We start from the raw sequence: 26,391 nt of genomic DNA, 5'->3' as shown, positions 1-26,391 counted from the left end.
CCAAGAAAGGAGCATGGTCAAAAGATTCAATTTTGAAAATAAGTTTTCGAAAAGAAAATAAATTAAAAGTAAAAAAATTCTTCACCCTTCAACTCAGGTTGTGTTTAGTTCACACTGAAGTTTAATTGAAACGATGTGACTGAAAAGTTATGTGTGTATGAAAGGTTTGATGTGATGAAAAGTTAGAAGTTTGAAAAAAAACTTTGAAACTAAACAGGACCTCATTGCCTACCTTTTTCATGGACACACAGGTTGTCTGCAGTATTACTCGCTCCCATGTGAACCTCGCTTGCTCTTTTACCCACACGTGACGTGACACGACATTTGTACTTTGACATTTGTAGTTTAATATCCACTCCTAATCATAACCAAGAAACAAGAACAAGATTGTTTTTTTTTTTTTTGACATTTGTAGTTTAATATCCACTCCTAATCATAACCAAGAAACAAGAACAAGATTGTTTTTTTTTATTCTCACTGAGTATCAAGTATCTGCGCATATGTAAACAAGAGTTTTTACAAGTAACTATCAAGTTCATTGTTTTCTGTTTGATATGTAATTTCTGAAAGTCATTTTCCGTACAACCTCCTCAACAAGCATTAGTCAAAATTTTCTTTCCAAATAACATATAGCAAAGTTAACAGAATCAAGGGCTGTTGTACGGTCAAGTGAAATATTAAACAAAGAGATTTGCTTCAGATAAAACATGTGTACGAAAATGATGCTATGTCCTTGTAGAAGGAAAACATGTATAAGTTTTTTTCCCCTTTGGTACTAGTACAACGCGATATCAGTATTTCTCGTGCTCAAGAAAATTGGCAAGGGGGAAATACAAGGATGCATAAGCACATGACATGACCACAGCCAACAGCCACATAAAGACAAGTACAGTAAATACATTTCTCTCCTTCGGATCAGAAAATTTAGATTTCCTCTGCTAGAGGATAAAAAAAAATAGCATCTCAACATCCAGAGTGACAAGTTCAAATTATCTGCACCATGAGCTACCAGTAGTTACATCCAGTGGCAAACCACGGTGTGAGAAACCATAATAAATGAACAGGGTAAACAACCAAAAAAATCAAAACAGCAAAGAATATTATACTACAGATCATAGGTAGATTACTTAATGAAAAAGCAGTCTCTAAAGCAATTAATAGCCAAAGAAAGAATCAAAGCATCATTGAAATGACAACACACAAATTACCCTGCCGTGCTAAACTGTTAGCAGAAACAAAACACTGATGTGGACATAATAATTGCAGTTGACACATCCCATATCCTAAGTATTCAAAGCAATTTGCCTCCCAAGTGAAATATTACGAATTTACTAATCTTGAGAGATCATGCAATTCAAGATAAAGATAAAATTCTACACATGCAAACAATGATCTTTCACACAAGAAACCAATACTTCATGGCCAAGGAGGACATATAGGAGAGAGGGTGAGAGAGCAGTAATGATCTTGTTGGTGAGGAAGGGAGGGGCGATGAGGAGGGAACACCGGTGATACAGATCCAGGGGCATCAAGTGGGGAGCATCGAACTTCAGGGAAGTTGAGAATGACAATATGGTGGTCTGGTGGAGATTGCGGACTGACAATCAGGGGAGTCGGTGGCAACACACCACCTCGTAACCATGGATTGAACCCATTCCAACCCAAAATTATTGAAAAACACCAAACAAAATTAATCCATTCTCTGTACAAACCAAAACCAAACCAACCAAAAGCTGTCAAAAACGCTTATAATTAAAATCATTGACAATACGCATATAGTATCATTTCTTCTCATAGAAATATTTCTTCATGTAAATTGCATAGATAAGCAATTACTCATGCATAGCGAAAGTGCAAACACCCCATCAAAAGGATCATTTGTATCATTGAGCAATAGAAAATAATATATCAAAGAAAGAAAAATGAATCATACCAAAGAAAGAAGAATGTGGCTTGTCAAAAGAACCTACAGAGTATCCTAACATGGTGCAAGTTGAATTTCTGGTCAACAAGGAACACAACTTCAGTAAGCAGTTCAACAAAATAACAATCCTCCCTGTGAATGATGAACTTAGTAATACCAGAAGCATTCATCACACCACTTTGGAAAATCCAAACCAGTTCCTACTAGTGTCTTCAAGAGGTTCTCAACTCAATCTTAGTGTATGTACAAGGTCATACAAGACAGAAATTTAGGGTTTCAACCCCATACTAGATTGTTTCAATAATTCAGACTGAATACTGATATTTGGATTTATCAATAACATTAGTACAGAACAAACTATAAATAATATTAGTACAAAACAAACTATCAATAATATTAGCACATAACAAACAAAAAGAAACTTGGTAAAATATATGGAATGACAGCCCCAAGGTAAAAAGTGCACTGTCCCCAGTCCCCTCAAAATCAATTCGAACAACGTCCAAACCCAGGATAAATTAACTGCGAGTAAATAGCTTAGAAATGTTGCAAAAGCATGTTAGAGCAACATCACTATTTTCGTTAGCTTGACATTTTTTTACCACACATGTTGATTTGCATAAAGCAACATCCAACATGCAAAATCAAGAAATAAACAAGTGAGATGGCCTTAGCTGTTTTTTTCTAAAATATAAATAAGATCACACAAAAAAAAAAGCTATATCCTCAGAATATCAGCAATTGTGAAAGAGGTTCTAAGTTTTAACAAGGTTCATTCGGTATCATGGCCGCTTTAAGGGCTCCATTACTACATTATTACAGTTGGTGCCATGCAAATCCAATTTTGCAGTTTCATCAAGAAACAAAGCCAATTCATTAAAATACAGACAAACTATCAAGTTCAAGGTAAAACGTTCTATGCATATTAAGTTTGAAGTTCACTCACTGGAACAAAGTACTACACTTATACATATCAATCATGATGCTTGAAATAACAACATACACCAGGACAGAGGACAAAGATAAGCATTGTCGGTAAAATAGAGGGTGTAAATAATATCACTTGAGAGCAAATTACCACTTCAGCACTCTTCTTTGCCCCTCTTTTCCTTGCTCCGCTTTGCCCCCTGACCATGTCGTTCATCACCATCTGATCCACTACTTTCTGACTTACGGTGCCTCCTCCGCCTGCTAGATCGCTTCCTATCATCTGCAGAGTCACTGGCACCACTTCCAGAATCACCGTCGGATGCACCCTTCCTGTGGTGGTGCTGGCGCTTGCGATGGCGACGACGCCTCCTGTCTTCACCTCCAGACTCATCCTCATCCGATGTGTCATCACTCCTGCGATGGCTCCTACGCCTCTTCCTGTCCTTCCTGCTCTTCCTATGCCTCTTCTTGTCAGAATCACTCTCGCTGTCCTCATCTGATCTTTCATGCCTCTTGCGCCTACTCTTCTTCTTCTTGTCCTTGCTCCTCTCTTCCTCTAAGTCGTCCTCGGTATCACTCCTCTTGGTGCTCCTCCTGTGCTTGGACCTTCCCCTGCTGCTGCTCCTATGGCGGCTTGTCTTCTTCTCTTCATCCCTTGAATGCTTCCTGCCACTCTTGGCACGCTCACGCTCAGCGATTATCCTCTCCAGCTCAGGATCGATGTCCGAATCAGAGGAATCATCGCTGTCTTCCTCGTCGTCCTCATCCTCGTCATCGGAGCCCTCGGCGTCCTTGCCTCCGGAGGTCTTCTTCCTGAACTCGTCCAACTTGGCCTGGGCGTTGGCCTGCGAGGCGGCCCGAATCCCGGCATCAATATCGTCCTCCATGTCGAGGTCCTCCTTGACGGAGAGGAAGTTGCGGCACTGGAAGGTGAGGTGGCCGACGCGGCCGCACTTCCTGCAGGCGCCGCGGGTCTCGTCGGAGTTGGAGCCGGTGATGCGGGCGAGCGCGAGGAGGCCCTGGAAGCTGGTATAGGCGTTGTCGGAGGAGGCGGCGGCGGAGGAGGAGGAAGGAGCGGAGGCGGATGGGGCGGATGCGGCGGCGGCGTTGGCGGCGGCGGCGTTGGCGGAGACGGAGGAGGAGGGAGGCTGGTGCTTGTTGTTCTCCGGGGCGTAGGGGTCGTAGCCGATGGCGCTCTGCCAGATGCCGTGGGTCTGCAACGCCGCGCTGCTGTGGACGCGGTTGTTGGCGGGCATGCGCACGCGCCCCGCTGTCGCCGGCATCTTGCCTCGCCGCCGGTAGAGCCCGCCGGAGACGGAGAACTAGGGTTAGGGTTTCGTGGAAGGCGAATTGGGGATTTTGGATCGGGGGTGCGGCCGCCGAATGGTCCAACCGCCTTCGACGACACAATGCAAGAAGGCTCGAGAGCCGACGCGTTTTCTTCCCTGAATTTCTCTGAATTGGTTTTATATTTATATTTATTACTACTAGGAAAATTGGGTTAATTGTTGTTACGCCATTCCAACGGAATAGTTTGAACTACCTCTGTTTTACAATGTACTAGCTAGCTTGTTCCAAAATTAAGTTTTATTCTTCATCTACCCACTTCTCTCAAACAATCAAAACCAATTTCTTTATCTATTTTTTCTTCTCCGCCAATCACAAACATTCTCTAATCATTTTTATCTACTTTCTTAATATTTCTACACAACTAAAAATACTTACTCCCTCCAGTTTCATTTTAATTGACGTTTTGAACAATGACACGGTCTACAAAATATACCTTTGACCTTATTTTTCTATTATAATATACACAATAAATAAATGCATGTTAACTTTTATTATAGTGTTTTGAAAGACAAATCTATATATGTTTCCCTAAATATAGCGGCTGGCGAACCTCTTCTTCTTCCACAAAGATTCATTTGTTCTAGTTTTTTAAAACTAAATACTTTTGAAGTTATTAATGGTCAAAGTTATAAAAGTTTGACCTCAACCTTGTCCAAAACGTCAATTATTATAGAACCGGAGCGAGTACATTATAGAACAGAGTAATTATGTGCTAACGTTAGCACGGTATTGTAGGTGGTACTAGATTTGATACGTGTGGTACCATATAGTTCATGGATCTGGTACTATGGTATGAGATATGATACTCTTTAGTACCTAAAGTACATATATATCATGTTGACATACCTATGGTATCGTATGTATCAGATTTAGTGTTAGGGTACCAGACATCATACCCTGTACCTAGGTATCATGCTAACGTCAACTATTTCATTAGAATAGTTGTTATGTACTATTTTTTGTTAGAAAAAATATATTAACTTCGTTGTACCATATGAAAAAAAATATTACTCACTTCGCTATTATAAGTCGTTTGATTTTTTTTCTAGTCAAATTCTGTTAAGTTTAGCCTTTTTAGAAAAATTCAGCAACATCGAAAATATTAGAATGTAACATTGAATATATTTTGATAATATGTTTGTTTTGGGTTAAAAATACTACCATATTTTTTTATATAAATAACCCTTCAAAGTTTGATTCAAGGTTTATCTAGCACCCTAAACTTTAAAATCATATATTCAACTTGCAAATTATACAACACCATTTCATATTAAAACTTAATATGTTTTTGTAAAATGATTTTCTTCTAATTTACATATACATTGGAAGAGTTTAACTATGTGACATATGCATTGGATATATATGTTAAAATCTCCACCTAAGTCTTTCATTCTACCATTATTTTTTTTCTCGCATTCACATAGGAATGTAGTATGATATCACTGTATAAATTGGTAATAGATGATTGACAATACGTAAACATGCTATAATATTCAAAATCGTTCATTTAAGCTAGCAAACACACAAAAAAACACTATTCAAAATTAACTTATGGTGTAATATAACAAGCATTACAAAGTTTACGGGGTTGGATATCCAGTTTTTTAACTTAAGGTGCTAGACAAACTTCTTTCCAAAGTTTAAGGGTATATGGACTTTTTCCTTTTATTTATACTTGTGCATCTTACAATATTGATGTGGTTTTGGTGCATACTACCTCTATTCCAAAATATAAGAATATGGAATCAAATGGGATGTTTTCTAGTACAATATATCTAAACGAGGAATCTGTCCAGATATGTTGCACTAGGAGACATCACATTCGGTCCTAAGTTCTTATATTTTGAGATGGAGGAAGTACATCCAACACTAAAGGTGGATTAAAAAAATGCATGCTTCCTCGTCCTATGTGAGCATGTTTCTAAAAACAACAATTGGAAATGGACGCTTTCTTATTTTCCGTGGGCATATGTTTTCAAAACTGCTAAACGTGTGTTTCGTGTAAAAGTTTTATGTATAGAAGTTTCTTTAAGAAAAATCAAATAAATATATTTTCAAGTTTATAATAGTCTGTTAGAATCGGTGTTTAGAAATGCTTGTATTAGTACAAGTTTGAATAAGAAATGCATATGTTTTTCTAACGGAGAAGGTTACCCCAATAGTAATTTGGTTGAAAAAATATTTTCATCCATTTATCGTTTCTTATCCTTTCCTATTTAAGTATTACCCATTAAAAATCATCTATGGCTATAAAACTGAAAATCTATAAGACCAGACCACGTCATCTGTTAACACTCACGACCTACATATTGTTCCCCTTAATTAATGTTGGATTAGTCATTATCCATTGATATGGTTTTGATTCATATACTGTAATTCTGCAACCGCGTATTTTAGATGTCCCGCAGCAACACGCAGGTATAGCAGAAATAGATTTATGAAATTTAAAATAGGCAAATTTTGCTACAAAACATCGTGATTTCGTGGTTTAGCTATGAGACACTACACGAAGTCACTTTTGGTGGAAGACACACTTAAAATTTGGTTATATACTAATGGACACTGCAAACATTAAAATATTAATTTCTGGTTCAATAGAAGAGAGAAACAGTGTAAAAGGTCAAAAATGCCACTGAGCCCACTTATCATATTCTTCCCCTACAACTAACTCCCTCTCACACTCCGGCCATAACGCAACCTCTGCTTGCCGCTGATGACCATCGCGGCTCTCCCTCCTTGTCTCCTTTGCCTCCATCACGGGGGCGTGCCCCAGTTCCCCTCAGCGCATGCAGGCAGCGGCGCCGCCCCGCTCTCTAGCAACGACGTTCTCTCACCTCTCCCTTCCCACGGCCATGAGCGATGAGGTCCGCGCTGGGTGGAACGGCCCCGACATGGAGTCATCGAGCTTGTCTCCGGCAAGCACCGAGCGGAGCAGCGGCTGGTTGGGGCAACGTTGAGCGACGACGGCGACAATATCATCTCCTTCTCCCCTCCCATGACCACGAGGCCAGTGGTAGCCATAGGATTTAGCCAGGCGGGGGGCAGTGAGGACAAAGATGGAACTTGGCGACGCAAATTGGGTCGACGGATCAATGACCTACCCAGCGGCAGCGCGGAGCAGGGGCTGTAGCTACCGTCGAGCTCTTTCACGGCAGTCAAGGAGGCCTCCTCCGCTGCTCGGATCTAGCGGCTCCACTACTGTTCTCCTCCTCGCTGCCTCTTTCGATCCGGCGGCCTTGGTGGTGAATGTGCTCATAGTGGTGTCCTCAACAGAAGAGACTCCGACGATGGAGCGGTTGCACGTGGAGCTGTCCTCTTACTCATCTGCTACATCTTCAAGAGCTGTCGCCTTGAGCGGAGAAGGTGGAAGGAGAGAACGTCATCGGTGATTGGGGGAGGGAGGGAGAGCAGCGCTGGCCGGTGGTAGGGGGAGGGGAGCGGCACTGAGCTGTGGGTGAGGGGAGGAAGGAGCCGGCTAAGAGATGGGAAGGGGCAATTTGATCACGATACGTCAAAAAGTGGGTCCATTCTAGCCAAGTCAGCACTGAAATACTAAATAAATGGGCGCGGTGTCCACTGCCAAATAACCAACATTACAGAGTGTCTTCCCCAAAAGTTACTTACGGTGTCCCACAGCTAAAACCATGAAGTCACGATGTTCTGTAGAAAAATTTGCCTTTAAGGGCGTGTTTAGTTCACGCCAAAATTGAAAGTTTGATTGAAATTGGAACGATGTGATGGAAAAGTTGGAAGTTTATGTGTGTAGGAAAGTTTTGATGTGATGGAAAAGTTGAAAGTTTGAAGAAAAAGTTAGGAACTAAACAGGCCTAAAATACAACTAGTAATAGTGCACGTGCAAGGCACGTTTTGGCAATGTATATACAAAGATAGAACAATAATGACTTTTTAAGGCAATCTTTTTTTAAAATTGTGCACGTGTAATACACATCGTGACCTATATTAAAATTACATTCTTTCGAAAATCAAATTCACAGTAGTATATAATCAAAAGCTAGGACACACATTTAAATAATCATATACTTTCACTTTTATATGTTTGAATAACATAACATAGCGTAGCTAATTACCTTTTTTTTGCTATTTAGTACCAAGGAAATCCTCCCAAATCTTGAAATGTAATACTTTTCATGGAAAATATAGGCTGCGCTTGAAGTACCTTTAATAGTAATGAAACATGTCACAAATATACACAGCTTTTTAATAAAATTATCGGTCAAGCATCATGTTCTATAAGTTAATAATATTATATACTCTCTCCGTTTCATAATGTAAATCATTCTAACATTTCCCATATTTATATTGATATTTATGAATCTAGACATATATATATCTATTTAGATTTATTAACATTAATATGAATATAGGAAATACTAGAATAACTTAGTTGTGAAACGGATGAAATATTTAAAAACGAATGTATAATTATTCATGCATCTGCAGGCGGGCTGAACCGAAACGGAGGCAATTAGGCGAACCGACAGAAGGTGGGCCTGTCTCATCCTCATAAGCAGAAGAAGAGAAAATCCAGTCCAGGTCCAGGTCCAGGCCCAGGCCTCTTGAGTCTTGTAATGTAATCTAGGGTTTTGCTCCTTCTCTCATCCAGTAGCGGCGGCCGGCGGCGAGGGCAGCGGCGGCGGCATGGCGAACCGCACGGACCCCCTGGCGAAGAGCATCCACGGGACGAACCCTCAGAACCTGGTGGAGAAGATCGTCCGGTCCAAGATCTACCAGAGCACCTACTGGAAGGAGCAGTGCTTCGGCCTCACCGCCGAGACCCTCGTCGACAAGGCCATGGAGCTCGACCACACCGGCGGCACCTACGGCGGCAACCGCAAGCCCACCCCCTTCCTCTGCCTCGCCCTCAAGATGCTCCAGATCCAGCCCGACAAGGACATCGTCGTCGAGTTCATCAAGAACGAGGATTACAAGTCACTACCCTACTCTTCTCTCTTCTTCTTCTTTTTTTGTTCTTTGCCTTCCTACTACTCTCTTCCTAATGAATGAATCTGCAGGTATGTCCGTGTTCTTGGTGCCTTCTACCTTCGCCTCACTGCCACCGTCGCCGACGTCTACCAATACCTCGAGCCGCTCTACAACGACTACCGCAAGATCAGGCACAAGCTCAGTGATGGAAGTATGCACCGCCAATTCTTTTCTTTTCATTTCTGCTTATTATTTATTTTCCTGCTAATTAGATACATGTTCTCCTTTCAGAGTTTACCCTGATCCACGTCGACGAGTTCATTGACGACCTCCTCACCAAGGACTACTCCTGCGATACGGCCCTCCCCCGCATCCAGAAAAGGTCTCTTTTTTCCTTACTCCCCTCACTCACTCTTCTATTCTTTTACAGTTAAAAGAAATCCCTATTTACATTTATTGAAATGAAATCAGAAAATGATCGACCACTTACCTAAAAGAAATCCCTATTTACATTTATTGAAATGAAATCAGAAAATGGTCGACCACTTAACGCAATGTTTTTATTTTGGAGTCATGTTGGGTCACATAATACTACCTAGTTCATTTTCTAAACATGCTGGATCACAGTATCAGCCAGCACATCCTGCAATAACACTCTGGTAATTTATGGAACCAACCTTCACATAGGTGATTTCACATACATCATTTGCTATGATATTACATTCAAATCCATAGAATGCGAGACAGCCACACATGGAACATGTTAACACGAAGAACAAAAGCACTTGTGGAGCCATACAAACTCTTTTTGGCGGGCTACATATATATCTTTTTTTGGACAAAAGCACTTCTTGAGCCATGTGAACTAGTCAGTGAGCTATCTTTTTTTTTTAAAAAAAAGAATTAGTAGGCTATTTTTACTGTTTCACATCGTTAACAAAAGAAATATTTGATCTTTGAAGGCATATATTAACATAACCTATGAACATAAGAGGGAAAAGAGATGCAGAGCTTTGAAAGAAGTGTTAGTTGAACATGAGCATTGTACAGTTACATTTGTTACAATTGTAGAGGAGTGTTACCCCAGAAAATTTGTAAATCTTTTGCATCCCCAACATTTGTATCTTCTACCACAGAGATCCCCTTACTAAAACAGTGTTATATGATCTGGGGAACAAGTGTTACCGCAGACAATTGATCTAGTTATCTTCACAGAAATTTGTAGTTTGTATTCTGCTCATCTCCATTTGCGTTGAAAAATGAACAGAAAACAACCTGAACTTCCATTCTATGTTGCCAAATTTGGGAGTCTCAATGTTTTTTGGATCTCACATATTGACAAAACTAGATTTCATCATACCCACTTTTTCATGGTTTACTCAAGTTTAGCCAACACTAATTATCCAGAAACTCAAAATTCTGATTCTGAACCAATACAGGTCTCAGTTGTTTTTTAGCAAAGAAAGTACCCTGTTTCAGGAGTCTTGAATGCAAGTGGAAAATTTGTGGTATGCAAAGGAAACATTTTCAGTTGCAACCGATAAAGTATCAACGAGAAAAGAAACCAATCCAATGGTGAGGTGCCATAGATAGCTGGCCTGGCATTTGTTTCATTTGCAGACCAAGCACCAACCATCCATTATGTGCGCATTTCCTTGATCAAACATTTAACATCATCCTTCTTGATTGCTGACTTAATCACGCATTGCAATAATTATGGATGGGTCATAACTAAGGCGTAGTTCATGATCCAGTGGCGAGCGGAATGCTGCACGGTTATCTGTATAAACCAAATAGCATGCTAGTAAAAACTCAGTTTTTGCTTGTACAATCCAAACACAAATTCTATAAAATCACCCTAACAGAATAATTACTAAAGACTAGTTTTCCCAAATGTTTTGAATAAAACCTATTTTGTTAAAAAAAAAACTAATCTCTAATCAATGGGATCCAAACGGTCACTTATAGGTCTGATAATCTTTTGGAAAGGCAGACTGGCTAACCAGCGAACCCACTTATAAGTCAAAATAAGTGGTTTAGCCGCTTATTTGACCTATAAGTGGGTTCGCAGGTTAGCCACTTACACCCTTAGCAGAGGATAAGTTTTTTTTCTATCATTTTCTATAACAATTCCCACAACATCGAAAATGCCATCACCATCATATTATAACACTGCAATCCCTCTCCCCACTAAATGGGATATTACACTATGAATAAGACTGAAATACTGGCCTCTCATACAGTTGCGGCAGCAAATCAGGTGCCAAATTAAATAACAGAAGAAAAAGGCAATAATTTTGACCAATTTGAGCATTCATTTTAGTCACAATAATATTTCGTGTTTCAGAACTTTGTATAGAAAGAACATGTTATTTTATCAATTGTTTTTTTAGTCTTGAAATCCAATTTAAACGAACACAAGATATTCTATACTCCCGTCGTTCCCTTTAACATCTCGTTTAGGACATTGACATGGTAATGCACTACGATTGATCATTACCTTTTCTAATCACATGTTCAAAAAAAATTAAAAACATTAAAAGCACTATGATTGACGAAAGTATCTTTCATTAAAGATCTGATTTGTCATTTTTACATCAGGTCTTATTATTTTTTCATATGCTAGTGAGTTGTAAGATTTTGAGGTTTGACCACGAGCATTCTAAGACGTCATCTATTTGAGAGTATATTAGTAACTACATTGTGTATTCTGAACTTGTCTTGTTTTCCAGAATTTGCATGTGCGACTTGTTAACTAATGTTCTGTTTCTTTCTCCATACATGTGAGATTAGGTTTCACTTGGAGAGATCATATTTATTTTACGTGGATCACACTTGTTGACGGGCTGTAGTTCACAAGGTGTTTATTAATTTTGAGATGGCAACAGTAGCCTAATCACCATATTCTTAATTAAATGATTAGGTCATGATGTGTTTATCTGTTTTTGAATAATCTGGTTTGATTAGAAAATATCTTTGCTTTGATGTGTCAGCAGTGATGGTTCGTGAATTCCATAAACTAAAAAAAAAATCATTTTCATGAATCCTTTGTATAGATGGGTTCTTGAAACTTCTGGAACTCTAGAACCAAGAAGAAGTGCACTTGAAGATGATTTTGAGGAAGAGGAGGAAGACAAGGAGGATGAACAACCTATGGATATAGATGAGCCAAATGGTCGTGAAAAGGTAAACATATGTTAAACAAATATACATTGAAACCACATACTTTATTGACCATATGTGTTGACTTCTCTTTTACTATCTTTAGCATGATCATTATCGTGGAAGGAGCCCTACTAGAGATCGAGACAGGGAGAGGAAACATGAAAGACACCACAGGTATGCTAATTTATGTGAATTGCCTATAGGCGTGGTAGTTACTGAGTTATCATTAGTTTTTCTTGAAGTTCTTGATCTGTGTAGCATAGATATTTCCTTTTATGGAAATGAGAATCAGGAGGTGAGAGCTAACTGGGACATGTTCATTTGATAGCAAGCTGTTAATACTTGCCAGAAACCATTCTATTGATCATCTGACTATCTGAGTGCTTCTTAACGTTCAAACCAAGAGTGTTTTAAATACCTTTCAACTGGTTGAGGATCGAACAGTCCACCTTGTTTTACTGATGTTGATTATGCTCCTGCTTCCGTGCACAAGTCATATTAGCTTGGGCAATATCAAGTGAAACTTTAAGGCACAGTCATTTCTCTATCTTTGTTTTGGTAACCAGAGAATAGGAATCCACCTTCCGTTGTTGTTACTCATTACAATAGATGAAGGCGTGGTACAGCTCTTAAAAAGCTGAAACTATTGTGAAGTTTGATCTTTTAAGAATAGTTTTAGGTAGATTTTTTCTTGTCTTAGCAATCATGAAAAAAGAGTTGGGCCATGGAAGTGGGGAATAAGTTCCCTGAGGCTATGATTGGTCCTAAAATCAAATTCTAAAATTTAAAATCAGCTTCAACTTTTAATAAAAAGCTCTGGGTCAATTTCTGCAGAAATCTTTTTTATTTTTATCATGTGCTAAGGTTTGTGATGTAAAAACCACTGGGAGGTAGCTGTGCAGTGTTGGCTGCTAGGGGATGAAGGGAGGACTGGGATGAAGAGTACTGGAGAGTGATTAGATTAAATATTCCTCCTTGCTTCATTCCAAAGGACTAGCTCAATAGCCATTACACAGGTGGCATTGATAACCTACTAATCTAATCAAATCCCTATCTAAGGAAACCTCCTCCAATGCACCGTAATCACGTGCCTCATGCTCCTCACGTGCACTGAGGTTGAGATTGCCTCCCTTTGGCTAGATGATTGCCCTGGTCATGGGAGGCTCATGCCCATGACAGTTTTACTGATGTTTCTTGATTTATTGACGCAAAATATTTCTGGTGAGCTCAGGCATTTGTTATTGCTTTTCAAACACATAGTAGTAAAATTCATTTACCTTCTGTCTTTACGGCTGATGAAGAAGACTAGTTTTGAAGATGTGAGTGATGCCATGATATTCCAAAGCTTACTAAAAACTGTATATGGTCTCTTTTTGCTAAATATGGTCACGTTACTATTGTTTCTTTCTATTTTTGCCAATAAATGATGAGCTACAAAAGATTTGTTTTTTTCGTGTCACGTCTGATTAATTCTTTCTTTTTTTTAATGTCCAATATCTTGACCGAAGCATGGAGGTCAAAATAAATAGAATAATAATGAATGGAAAAAAGAGAAAATCCTTAGCTCGTTTAGCTTTGTCGAAATGGAAACTTGGTTCATGCTTGAATGAATATTTTTTTCGAAAGTTCAACTAAATAAAGGCATTCCGTTTCAACTACTAATGTAAGTTGCATATTGTTAAATTTTAAAATCAAGTTCATCGGTTCCAAATGAATCGACTGGCTGCTCCATATTTTAACCTGTGTTGAATGTACATTACCCTTCATTTGTTCAGTAAAGAAGCTTGTTTTTATAATTCTGATTCAATAATATAGGAAAAAAGAGCAGTGGAAAAGTTTTCGTGGGCATAATTTGAAAAGAGATTCCCTGTAGTAGTGTAGTCTAGCTATTGCTGATTGAAGCGGTGTCTACCTGAGCTGCATTTGGTTTTCTTAATTGCATACTGGAAGCTGTTCCTGTGACATTACACTGTTGCATGGACTAATTACTGCCATGGCATGTTATTGTCAAGAGCCATTGGTAGGTCAGCCGCTTCCTAGAGTGAATGTGATCATGACCCTGCCAGGTTTCTCTGCACTGACAGTGTGCAGTGAGAAGTATGATGGGTTGGACAGATTAACAACTTATAAACTATAAGGTGGGTTGGACAGCTTAAAAATTATAAAGTATAAAATGTTTCAAATCTAAACGTTTTGCCTTTTTGTAGCTGTTTTGTTTTAGTTCATGTTTCAGTTTGTATCAGGTTCCTGCTGCTTTGGCTGTACTTTCAGCTTTTGACAGCATGAACTGTGCGAATTATATTGTTAGGGAGAATAGAATGTGAACAACCTCGAAATTTTTTAATGTTGGATTCTTGAGCAAGTACAGCTCAACATATGCTGTAAGAACATTTCTATGTGCATACTAAAGTTTGGTGCCATCTTAATATGGCACCACTTGTTTTGATGCTAAATATATTGCGGAATACCTTCATTTGTTTATCATAAATTGGGACCTGCTGTTCTATTTGTAATACTTGCAATAGCTATTGATATCTGTTGATTTGACCGCATTTTGAAATGCTTCCGTTTTTTATGTGTATTCCAGGGACCGAGATTACGACAGAGATCGGGATTATGGTAGGGGACGGGAAAGAGACCGAGATAGAGACCGTGAAAGAGATAGAGACAGGGATAGAGATCGGGATCGGGATCGGGATCGAGACCGTCATCGCATACGAGATGAGGACTACAGTCGAGATAGGGACCGAGCAAGAGATAGGGATGGCAGGGAAAGAGAACGCCGGGACAGAGACCGTGGGAGGCGCAGGAGCCGTTCAAGGAGCAGGAGCAGGGATCGACGAGAAAGAGACCGAGAAGATGGAGAGTACCGTAGGAGGCGTGATCGGGGTAGTGCCAGTCCTCGAGGTCATGCGGAGGATGGTGGCTCAAGAGATGAGCCGAAGAAGAGAAAGGAAAAGAAAGAGAAGAAGGGTGAAGGAAATGCACCAGATCCAAATGACCCAGAGATTATAGAAATGAACAAGCTCCGAGCCTCTCTAGGGTTGAAACCACTGAAGTAGTAACCTTGATGTAATGCACCTGATGTTTGAGCGCCTTTAGCTTTAGCTTGAAACCATGATTTTTCTGACGACTTAAGCAGTACCGCCTGTCAAAGAGTACAGCGTAGGTGTAATTACCTGTTTCCATATTATTACTTCGCTGTAACGGTATGTATCTGCATCTCCCCACATTTTTTTTTGGAGCGCAAGTCATGTTCTTAGCGATGCTCTATGCTTGATTTGATTATACCTTCGAGTGGTGACGGCTTTAATAAATGCAGGTTCCGATATTTCCCATTACGCTCCTTCGTAGCATTACGTAACAACTATTGCCATCAGGTTTCTCCTTCAGCACAAAGATTTGGCTTCTAATGATTTTGCTGTAATTTTGAAATCCCGCGTTCTCCACCTAAAAGAACTGAAAAACATATCGCACCTACTCCCTCTTTCACATAAAAAATCAATCAGTACCATATGTGACACATCTTAATATTACGAATCTTTCAAAGGAGACATTAACAGTGATTAGTTTAAGTGAAAAAACAAGTAAAATTTACGCCATATTAGCATGGAATTCTTTTAGTTGAAGCATTTCCAGTCTCTCAATGGCACTGAAAATTCATTTACTTTAAAAACGATAATAAAAACAATAAAATTGAGCCTATATAATTCTTTTACCTTATAAAAAGATAATAAAAATTAGCCTGCATACTTCTACGGCTTCACTTTAGTCTTTTTTTTTTTAGAAATATAGTACAAACGCCTTGAGATTGACAAGATTGACGAAGTTACCATAGACGTTTCACTGTCGACGGGTATATCGCCTATAACTGAAAGAAATTAGCCGTAAATACGAGCACCCGTGCCAAGTGTAGGACTTGAAACCAGGTGGGTTGGTTCCACTACAAGGAAACTAACTAGTTGAGCTACACTCATTTTGTTTTTTAGAAACACAATACAAACGTTGGTGCTCACAGCACGCGCACTCTCACCCTAAATGCACAACCCTACCCCTAGAAGCATCTCTGGAAGACTAACCCGGCATATCTTGAATAATATTAGAAAACTAAAATATACCACAATAATAGTAGTAGAAAATAAATGTGTGTTAACTTTACATTTTACTTTCCGATGCATAAGCTATGGTGCTATACATAAATCCTTTTTCTGCACCATTTGATTATTATGTTTGGAGTTGCATGCCGGCTGCCACTGTTGCTATTTTTTGCAGCATTAGAACACAAGATACCACAAACTAAAATGTATGTTGTCCGTACTAGATCTTGAAATAAAAACCAGTAACAGCCAGATTCTCAGGGATGCCATCTTGTAATACGATGGTTGGACAAAGTGCGTACAGATTTTGTTCTAAAGGTGTGAAGAAAAACAGAGTTTTTTTCTGTTAAAAAAAATATAAGGCGTGTTTTATTTTATTAGGACAAGATTTGGACCAACAATTACTCCCTCTGTCCCAAATTATATCAATAACTTTTTTTACATGGTCTTGAATGATATACCTTAATCACTAATTTATTTCATACTCTACTGATCGACAAAAATATGTTTCAGTGCCACAGCATCACAACGTTGCGGCAAAATTGACATCATGTAAAAGTATTTTAAAGTACGAATCTAATGATATAACATGCATAATACTTAGCATGGATATTTAGCATGGATATTGTTAGTATAATCATTAACAAAAAGTTACCAAGTTTGATTTTCTTTAAAGGGACTCTCTAAAAAACTGTCGACAATTTTTTGGGAAAAAAAACTTTCAAATCTAACTATAGCATAATTGTAATATAATTCCGGTATAACTATATTATAACTATAATATAACTTGTATATAAGTACTACAATAATATATGCAACTTTATATCTAACTTACATAGAGACTACACCAAAAAGAAGAGAATTCCATGTATGCTTAACAATAAATGGATAGGTTATAGTACCATGGGTATTTTACCTGGGTTTTCCAAACTCAACGAAACTAAATCTCAACCTTGGTGTTCAAAATCACGGCTGCGGTGTGAATTGTTCATTGATTACGCTAAAAAAAAAAACATGAGTAGTAAAGCAGGACCTCGCTTTCAATCTTTCCTAGGAGAATGGTATTAGTAGCTACCACAAAGAAAAAGCCACCTTGAAAAGAAGCGGCAGACATTGTGGTAAATATGCAGAACATACAGAGAGAGAGAGACAAGAATTTTTTTTAAAAAAATTCTTAAATCTTCACAGACTTCAAAATCTCCCAACTCAACCGCATATGCAACGGCAGTGGAGCAACAAAGTTGAGCTTCTCAAGATCTGAGAAATCAGGATTAACGTCTGGAGACTGCAGCCTATGAAGAGCCACTGAGACATCAGGAAGAACCATTTGCTTGCAGTGTAGATGAAGCTGAGGTTGCTCCTCAGCGATGCTTCCGCCACCCACAACAAGCCCAAAGGGAAGCTTCCTTTTCCTGAGCAGTTCCTCATCAATTGTCCGTGGCAGGGGAAGAGGCATCCACTTCTGATGCGCTTGCCGTCCATACTTGTAATCCCCAACAATTGGGGTTCCAAGAACCTCTGCACAGTGAACTCGGAGCTGCGTGAGTTCAAGTAGAAAGGGGATCAAGATTTCTAGTGGTTAATGTGATTATGATATCATGCAAGCAGTCAAACAAAAGCCATGTTGTTCAGAGATAAAACAATTACCTGATGCTTTCTTCCAGTACGAGGAAATAGTTCTAGCCAAGTGTACCCTACAATCATTAGCGACTTTCAACAACATATTGAAACACAACTGCCTTAAAAATATCCTAGCGGTGTGAAAGTGAAACTATAAGATATCCGCATCATATTAGCATGAACTACTTTTAGTAGAAGCACTCGTATAGTCTTACCGTGCCATTTAGATTGGTGTACATTGATAATTTATTTACCAAATACATAAGAACAGATAACAAAAATAATAAATTCATCCAGTACTATCTGCAGATCCATTCGGTTGCTAAACTTAACCTAACAATGAATACCCGTTCAGTAATGTCAGAAAAGATATTTTAAAAAACTAAATTAATTGTACAAACTGATGTAGTACATTGCATTGCACCTTCATGTCTATTCTCTGGTTCTCTACACAAATTCCTTTTCTGCATATCATATTATTACCATTTGCCAATTGCTGATACCTTTACTTGCAGAAACTTCTACTGTCCTTTTTTCTTTCAACACTAGCACAAAAGATACTACTCCCTCCGTTCCACTGAATAAGGCGCGCACGTATTTAAGATTCAACTGTTTAAATATTTGACCAATAATTATTTCATTATAAATTAAATTTTATTTGATGAAAATAATATCATTGGATTGGTATTTGAATTTGCTTTCTTATGATTATGATTTTGTTGCTACCAATATGTAGTATATGAGAAATTTCAAGTCAAAAAATAGTTTTGGAGACCATGCCAAGTTTGACAGCGCCTTGTTCAGTGAGACAGAGGGAGCACAAAATATAGGCTATGTATGCCATCCTAACTCCCAAGTCTAGTTTTTTCACCACATCCAAAGGTATCATGAACATTAATATCTGGATAGTGTCATCTTTTCATTCTTCCTCTTTTTTTTTGCAAGGGAGTAGTGTTATCTATTCCTCCCATATTTTAACAAGACAGACTTGGTCACCCAATATTACTGGTTTGAATTTGTGCTAATGACAGTATATTATCTATTCAGATGCACTGCTGATCTTGAACTAAAAAGCAAATGAGTTATCGATTTTGCTAAGGGAAAAACTATTAGCATTTAACAGAACATTATTTCTTGCTTACCTTGGGGGCAAGATTCAATCACTCTGTACTCTGTCAAAGCATCCTGAACAGAAGCAGCATTTGAACTGGCCCTAACAGTCAGACGCTCAGACTTACCATCTTGTAATAGAATCTACAAAAAAGAAGAACATCCCAATGAAGTATGAATGGAGAAACTATATCTGAAAATGAGATTAACTGTGCTGAGCTGGAAAGACATAGTAGATGAAGAGACTACATTGGAATGAAAATAACAGCGCGTTCTCATAAAAATAGAACAAAATCATATGTGATCATTTTTCACTGGCTATGTTGCACCAATATGTGGAGATAACAGATTCACTGAGTATATATATGTATTTCGCAGTAAGAAAGATGTGGAGAGATATTACGACAGAATTAGATAATAAGATTACATAAAATGTCATGGTAGTAAATATAAGACATTGGTAGGAGTATAAGTGGTGGGTTGATCTCTTTTTGTTTGAGCTTTTACTAGATATCTAAATGAGTGATCATGGGATCTGAGATCAGAGTATCGTCATATATATATGATATGCATATGATACAGATACTCATACAGTCATCATCATATTGTAGTTTGGCTAAGTATCATTGTTCGTTGGGAATCCAAGACTATCAGTAAGTGATTCTGCAGCGGCTATTAGCCAGTCTAAAACAGAACAAGTCTGCATGAAAATTTGTGTTATTAATGCTCTATTAGTCAAATTCCATAGAAACTTTGCTTGTAACAAGGTGGAAATTGCCAGCTTCAACAAGGGTTGCCCAAGGTTTTGATGATTTTCATACCTTTGAAATTCAAATCTCCATGAAATGTATGTAATCACAATATGTGATCACCAAACTTTCTCAATATCCATTAGACAGGCATGCGATTTTGTCAAGCCATCACTTAAAAGAGTTCAGTAGCTTGGCCGGTTGCTGGTGGTATCAATTAGTTTATTGCTTATAAAAAAATGCTGGTCCAGCTAAACACATTTGCCTCATTAAGTTCCAGATAGTATAAACTACTTTATGGCATTGTATCTCAAGAGATTTTTTTGTGCATCTCTTGCACCTGAAGTGTGTACCTTTCTTAACTATAAAGACTGGTGATAAATAGAACGGAAGTGAACTATAATGCATATTCTAACAAACCTTTGCAAGTGGAGCTGACAATAAACCCTTGGGATGTCTAGGTGTTCCAATTACAAGAGCAACATATTTTCTTTGCAGTACATGTTGAGTACCCTTGACATAAAACACATGATTACGGTATAAGTATGTAGATAATAGCCTTGTAGGGTATCAGGTCATAAAAATGTGCAAATATTGAACATAATTATTATAAACAGACTGTAAATTGAACTTACATCAGCTAAAGCATCAGCAGTTTTCTCACGAAATATTGCATGCAACATTGAAGTGCTAAGTTGATTTCTACCCAGAACAAGGACGCCGCTACAATCTCTATCAAGCCTATGAACCTGGTGAAGCACATCAGCACAAACAATCTTATAATTCAGCCAATACAGCACTAACTTGCTGTTGCTGAGGCACCAAGAGTAAAATGAGTGCTTGAATAATTAGGAGACTATGCTACTTCTGAAGAGTCAAGACCACATGTAATCTTAGTTTACATGATAAAATCAGAAGCTATCGTTGGAGAAAAGTGTACTTGCCTTGTAAAAGGTGCAGCAACTTGAAAGTTTTGCCAAAATACTTGCAGTTTTATGAAATTACTCTTTTTCAAATGAATGTGGTATAGGAGGTCTGCACGACAATTTCCATGTTTAAAATGTGCACTACAAGTGACTAAGTTCTTTTTTTTTTCCTTGAATACGCAGGAGATCCACGTATCATTATATTAAGAAGAAGAAAGAAGGGGTAGAACCCCGAGTACACAAAACAAACACGCATATACTGAGTTCTAGGAACCATGTGTCTCACAAACAGAAAGTAGTGAACTCACCAAACGAGGTGCTTCAGAAGAATTTTCTTCAAACATGGAGGCCAATACATCTATACTGTTTTTAATGCCAACACCGCCCTTCAGAACAGAGAGGAAAAAAGTTCAAAACTAGGCACTGAAAAATTTAGTGGAATACACGTATACAAAGATACCTACCTGAACCGGCATTCCAGGGGGTTTGTTGACCACGATGATGGCTTCATCCTGAAAGTTTTAAAACACCAAAGGGGATCATTTACCATCCAAAACAATTAAAGTACTTTTGAAAAGTCTAATAAACTAACACCTTGTAAATCTCAAGGCCACGCAGAAAATTAATCTCATTCCTGTTATCAAATTTCTTAGTCTTCTCAGCAACCGAAGATTCTTTGAGATTAACAGGCAGAAAGAGGATATCACCAGGCATTAATTGATCTTTTGCTGAAACCTTAAAACAAAAATAAGTCACATACTGCAAGAGAAAAACACAGAACTGTAAAAAATGCCATGCTCTATAATGTCAACAAGAAAATCAAGCTCTATATATTCTCAAGCAGTAGCGGGGCCAGGGTCCGGCCAGCATGGGCAGGTGCCCGGGCTCTATGCACACAGCAACACATTGCTCCATTGCATAAGCAGCATATTACTCGTTAATTGTTTACCTAATTACCATGCTTCGTTGGTTCAAATGGAGGTTAATTAGATGATCAGCCAACATACAAGCAAAGAAAGGGCCAAGCCATCATGTCTGTAACCATAAAGCCAAAGCAACACAACTCTAAGCATGTCTATCTTTCTTTTCTCAAGTAATACTTGCTTCATAGTCTAACTCATTGACAATAAACAACCATCATCTCACTGATAAACGATAACTCGGTGACACCCAACTTCACTTATGTCTTTGATAAATGATCTATGAAGTTATCAGTTATACGGTTTTGTGTATATAGTCTTTATCTCTTATTAGGTTTGCCCAGGCTCAAAGAAATTCCTGGATCCGTCATTGTTCTCAAGCAACTAGTTTTGGTGTTACAATGTTTTTGTTTTGTCCAGGATGGTTATGTTCAGAACGATGTGGGCCTTGTGGCATCTGACAATGTGATATCGCTTCATGAAGATATACTGAAGATACCACATTGTAGGAAACCAGGAATGATGAGGTAAGAAAGAGAAAAAGTGAAGTTTTGTGAACTTGCCTAAACTTACGAGACCAACCAAACCATATAGCAAAGAGGATTTAGTTAGTATGTGGTCATGATAATGGCAGAAGTACAAGAAAAAAAAACAGAAGGTGAAATAAACTCAGCTTTTACAGAGAAAACATCTAGCCAATATCACCGATTGATTTCATTAACTTATTATCTGGTCATGTCGCAGACAAGCTTAGAACCTGTTCTCTCACTTAACAAGCCAGCATCTAAAGGATAAGGATTCAGTCTGTGAGGCACTTCACATTCACTTATCATGTTCATTATTTCATTACCCTTCTCAACCGATGTTGCTCAGCACTAGCATCAGCCGATGAGATCTCAGCAGTAACAACGTTCTTCTTAACCTGCCACGGTTGAGGCACAGCATCGATTAGTTTCATCTTTGCTCTTAGAAAGATGTTGAAACTTGTTAGAAATCAAGAGAATAGCAAACAACATATGGTAAAAAAACACAGACAGAGAAAGGTAGCGGGGCATTTGTTCGAACGAGTGGTGCGCACTTTGCGGAGACGGAACAGCTTCTGCACCAGCGAGGTCGGCAGGTCGGGGCAGCACCGGCGGACCCACTTGATCGCGGTAGCTCCCTGTTCTCCATCTCCTCCTTCGCCACCTCCTCGAGAGATGGCTCTCGCAGCGGCGGCGGCGTCGAGCGGCGCGAAGGGCGGGAGCTGCAACCACGGGCTCTTGCCCCTCTCGCCTGTCTCTCCACCGTCGTCTCCGCTACCTAGAGCACCGCGCCTCGCTGCCGTGGCCAGCCATTGGGGCCTTGGCGCTACGCCGGCGAGCGCCGCCGCCGCGGCCCGCCTCCGGAGATAGAGGAGCGCCGCCATCGAAGCAAAAGTCCGTCTTAGCCGTTTGTTGGATCGGAAAGAATTCACAAGCCCCATTATTAGGAAATAAGTTCACTCTAGGTCCCTCCATTTGTTGCCCGATCTAATTTTTATCCTTAGTCCCAAAAACCGGATACAGCGCATCCTTCAAATTACAAAATCATACAAACGAGGTCCCTCGATAGTATTGTCATTGGTTTTGGCTGATATGGCGTCTACTTGGATCCTTTGACTAACCTTTGTCGTACGTGTTATTGACATAGCGCTTACATGGCAATTCGATCTAGAAAAATAATAAAACCCATGGGAACCACATGCCAATTACACACACAAATTAATGAAAAAATGGTAAGACCCATGTGGCCCAACATGTCAACCTCACTATCGGGGGTGGGGGCGACGGGGGGGCGAAACGGGGCAGACGACAGGCGGAGCAAGCCGATGGAGCGGAGCGAGGCGGGCGGCTAGCGGAGCAGAGGGCATGGAGGGGGCTGCGGCGCGTAGGAGCAGCAAATGTGGTGCACGATGGGGGCTGTGGAGGCAGTGCGAGCTACGGCACGTCGGCGCCCGCCGCCCTTCCCCTCCCCACCCCTTTCTCCTACTACTCCCCACTCTAGCCCTCTCTCCCTCTCCCTCCGTGACCGTGTTGCTTCCATCTCTCCTCACTGCCGCAACCTCTCATCGGATGGATGTAGCTCTAATCAATGCGCCTGCGCACATGTCATCTGTAGTGGACTTGATGCAAGAGCCTGATGAATAAACCTACGGTGGTGAAAAGGCAACCACCGCTGCAATTTTCTTCTCTGTTCTGAACTCTTATGGGTTTTGGCTAGTTCTTGCAAGGTGAATACAGAACATTCTTTTTTAAAAAAATTGAAGAGATGTATGCTACTAGGAGTCCCAATAATGCATAATGACTACCCACAGTCCCAAGAACTCAATTTGATACCAGAGCTCATGGTCCACATTGTTTTTCAACTATTTCTTGTTTACAAAGATAGAGGATGGAAGCTGGTATTTCAAAAGAAATAGGCATGCACAACATTGTAGATTGTAAACTTAATATTATAGCCATATCAAAAAATGTTGATTTACAATGGGGAAAAAATTTCAATTTAGCATATAATGCCAATAATCCAGCGAAACTTAGACCTGCCCACTTGTCACGCCCAGAAATTCACGAACCAGAATTTCTAAGCTGAATATGCATTAAACCCCTATCCAGGACCAGCCAGGGTACACAGACGATAATTGTTGACATACAGATCCACGTCTTACAAAAATAGAAAAGATTACAAATGTAGCGGAAAAGGTAAAAGCGAGCTAAACTTGGAAGCTTGACTTTGCAGCGGGGCGACTTCACTCCACAGGCATCCCTTGACGGCAGCGACGAAACCAACTCCTTAGATCGACCTCCAACGGCGCAACACTTCATCTCTGGTGTGGGGAAGAGAGAGCAAGACTGAGTATTACCCACTGTACTCAGCAAGTCATACCGGACGAGGAGGTATGATGCAGGATATATGCAAAGGAGGCTAAGGGCTCATTTGCAATAAAGCAGGCATTTAAAAACATTAGTTGAAAGCAGTAAAATAGTTGCAGTAATTTAATCAATATTAACTAATCACTGTCCAACGCTACACCACGTTGCAACAGGCCCAACCAACCACCTGAACTACACCAGTTCATTAAGCTAAACTAGGGGTGAGACTAATCACGGTGAATCTGGTTGATCGCTCATAACCACAGGCACGGCTATTCGAATAGTTTTACTCTGGCTAGAGGTATACAACTGTACCCACAAGACACGATTCCACACATGTCGCCATGCTCCGAAGTACCACCATGGCACTGCAAAGGGGGAAATCGTTACAAGACCCTTCGCATAACCCTCCCCTAACCATCCACACCACGCTAAGGTTTCACCCCCACCCCTATACCGAAGGTGGGCATCCCCTCGTGCATCGCGGTGAATCCGGCAGCTAGACAACCGGACACCCCGGCTGACCCAACTCCATCATGCCCACCCTCACCACCGGTGCCTAGGAAAGGGTCGAGCTATACTTCAGATCAAGCAGTTACCCACTCCCGCTTGTGGTAAGCACGGTAAGTCTCCCAGGATTTCCTGTGAACCGGTCCTTAACTGCCATGGGTGCGACCAGCAAAACCATGCACCCATAGCCCACCATTCAGTGTATTTTAATTAACTAACACCATTGCAGTGGCACCAATCCAAAGCTATGCTAATAGTCAAAGTCTATGTAATAATGTGATCCCCATTTGTGTACTAGTTAAACTAAACATGGCTAAGCATTTCCTAAACCAACATCTAATCATTTTGATACCCAAGTTATCAATGGCATAAGGTAAACAATATATATGGTTAAGTAGTAAGACCCATCCCACATGACATTGTAAAAAAATGCAACATTTAATAGAAATGCGTGATATTTGTAAATTGGGTACAATATGATCAATTGTAATGCATGACTTACCTTGCTCTCGCACTAATGAGACCACAACAACGTCTTCGAGAAACCGTAGATCGACAAAACGGCCGAAATCTACGCGACAAACAAAGCACACAAGCAAAACATACTATAAGACTACTGAAATAGGAAACAGAACCATTTTTAATGGATTCTAGGGATTTTTATGAATTTACTGAGACTTGAATAGACTTAAACGGAGCTCGGATGAATTACTTATGAATCTTAGAAGATAATCTGTGTTTTTATTAATAAAGAAAATGCCTTAATTAATTATTGTGCAATATAACCAGGGCTAACGTCATCCGGGGGCGGCGCCGACAGGCGTGCCCGGTTGTCAGCGGCACAAGGGGAGGGAGAGGGGGCTCGAGCAAGTGGGCTCCACTGGTCAACGGCTCAAGAGGCCGGTCTACCGTGGACCGGGACCACGCGGGTGGTCCACCGTCGGTCCACAAGATCGGTCGGGAGGCCGATCGGACGGCGTGGCCAGCTATGGCAACACGGCGGCAGCGCGCACGGCCACCGACGGCGGCAACCGGTGGCGCAGAAGACGGCGGCGGCCGACGCGAAGGCGGCGGCGCACGGCCTAAGCAGCGGCGCGGCCAAGGTAGCGGCGTACATGGGAGAAGAAAGGAGGGGGAGGGGGTTCTCACCGCAGGTTGGCCGGCGTGGGGGAAGACGACGGCGGATGGCGGGGTGCGCGGGAGTAGCGTGGCGGTGGGACTAGCGGCAGCTAGCGGCGGATGGAGGCGGTGGTGC

General features: G+C 40.2%; 3 protein-coding genes across 6 annotated transcripts; 1 reads left to right on the top strand and 2 right to left on the bottom strand.

The window, feature by feature from the left end:
- Window positions 1-2,774: 2,774 nt before the first annotated feature.
- On the bottom strand, window positions 2,775-4,283 carry LOC127785295 (CAX-interacting protein 4-like). The gene has a single exon (XM_052312731.1). The coding sequence runs from the start codon at window positions 4,135-4,137 to the stop codon at window positions 3,007-3,009; it is 1,131 nt and encodes a 376-aa protein (XP_052168691.1). The 5' UTR covers window positions 4,138-4,283; the 3' UTR covers window positions 2,775-3,006.
- A 4,474-nt stretch (window positions 4,284-8,757) lies between these two features.
- LOC127784926 (pre-mRNA-splicing factor 38) lies at window positions 8,758-15,644 on the top strand. Its single transcript, XM_052312349.1, has 6 exons — window positions 8,758-9,153; window positions 9,238-9,359; window positions 9,440-9,530; window positions 12,205-12,334; window positions 12,417-12,487; window positions 14,901-15,644. Exons 1-6 carry the CDS (start codon window positions 8,864-8,866, stop codon window positions 15,373-15,375), a joined length of 1,179 nt encoding a protein of 392 aa, XP_052168309.1. The 5' UTR covers window positions 8,758-8,863; the 3' UTR covers window positions 15,376-15,644.
- Window positions 15,645-17,045: 1,401 nt separating this feature from the next.
- Window positions 17,046-23,169, bottom strand: LOC127785487 (RNA pseudouridine synthase 4, mitochondrial). 4 transcript variants are annotated; one of them, XM_052312948.1, is made up of 10 exons: window positions 22,814-23,169; window positions 22,586-22,657; window positions 21,410-21,550; window positions 21,280-21,327; window positions 21,124-21,201; window positions 20,525-20,638; window positions 20,310-20,402; window positions 19,173-19,284; window positions 18,058-18,104; window positions 17,047-17,928 (listed from the first exon to the last, which is right to left on the bottom strand). In XM_052312948.1, the coding sequence occupies exons 1-10, from the start codon at window positions 23,141-23,143 to the stop codon at window positions 17,617-17,619; spliced, it is 1,347 nt and encodes a 448-aa protein (XP_052168908.1). In that variant the 5' UTR covers window positions 23,144-23,169; the 3' UTR covers window positions 17,047-17,616. The 4 variants fall into 4 exon arrangements, with proteins under 4 accessions (XP_052168909.1, XP_052168908.1, XP_052168910.1 ...); XM_052312950.1 differs by having other exon boundaries at window positions 17,049-17,947; window positions 22,771-23,045; XM_052312947.1 differs by having other exon boundaries at window positions 17,050-17,947.
- Between the last annotated feature and the right edge of the window lie 3,222 nt (window positions 23,170-26,391).

Source organism: Oryza glaberrima, chromosome 9 (genome assembly GCF_000147395.1).
Source record: "Oryza glaberrima chromosome 9, OglaRS2, whole genome shotgun sequence".
In the NCBI taxonomy this organism is placed as follows: Eukaryota; Viridiplantae; Streptophyta; class Magnoliopsida; order Poales; family Poaceae; genus Oryza; species Oryza glaberrima.
This window is presented reverse-complemented; position numbering and strand designations above follow the sequence as displayed.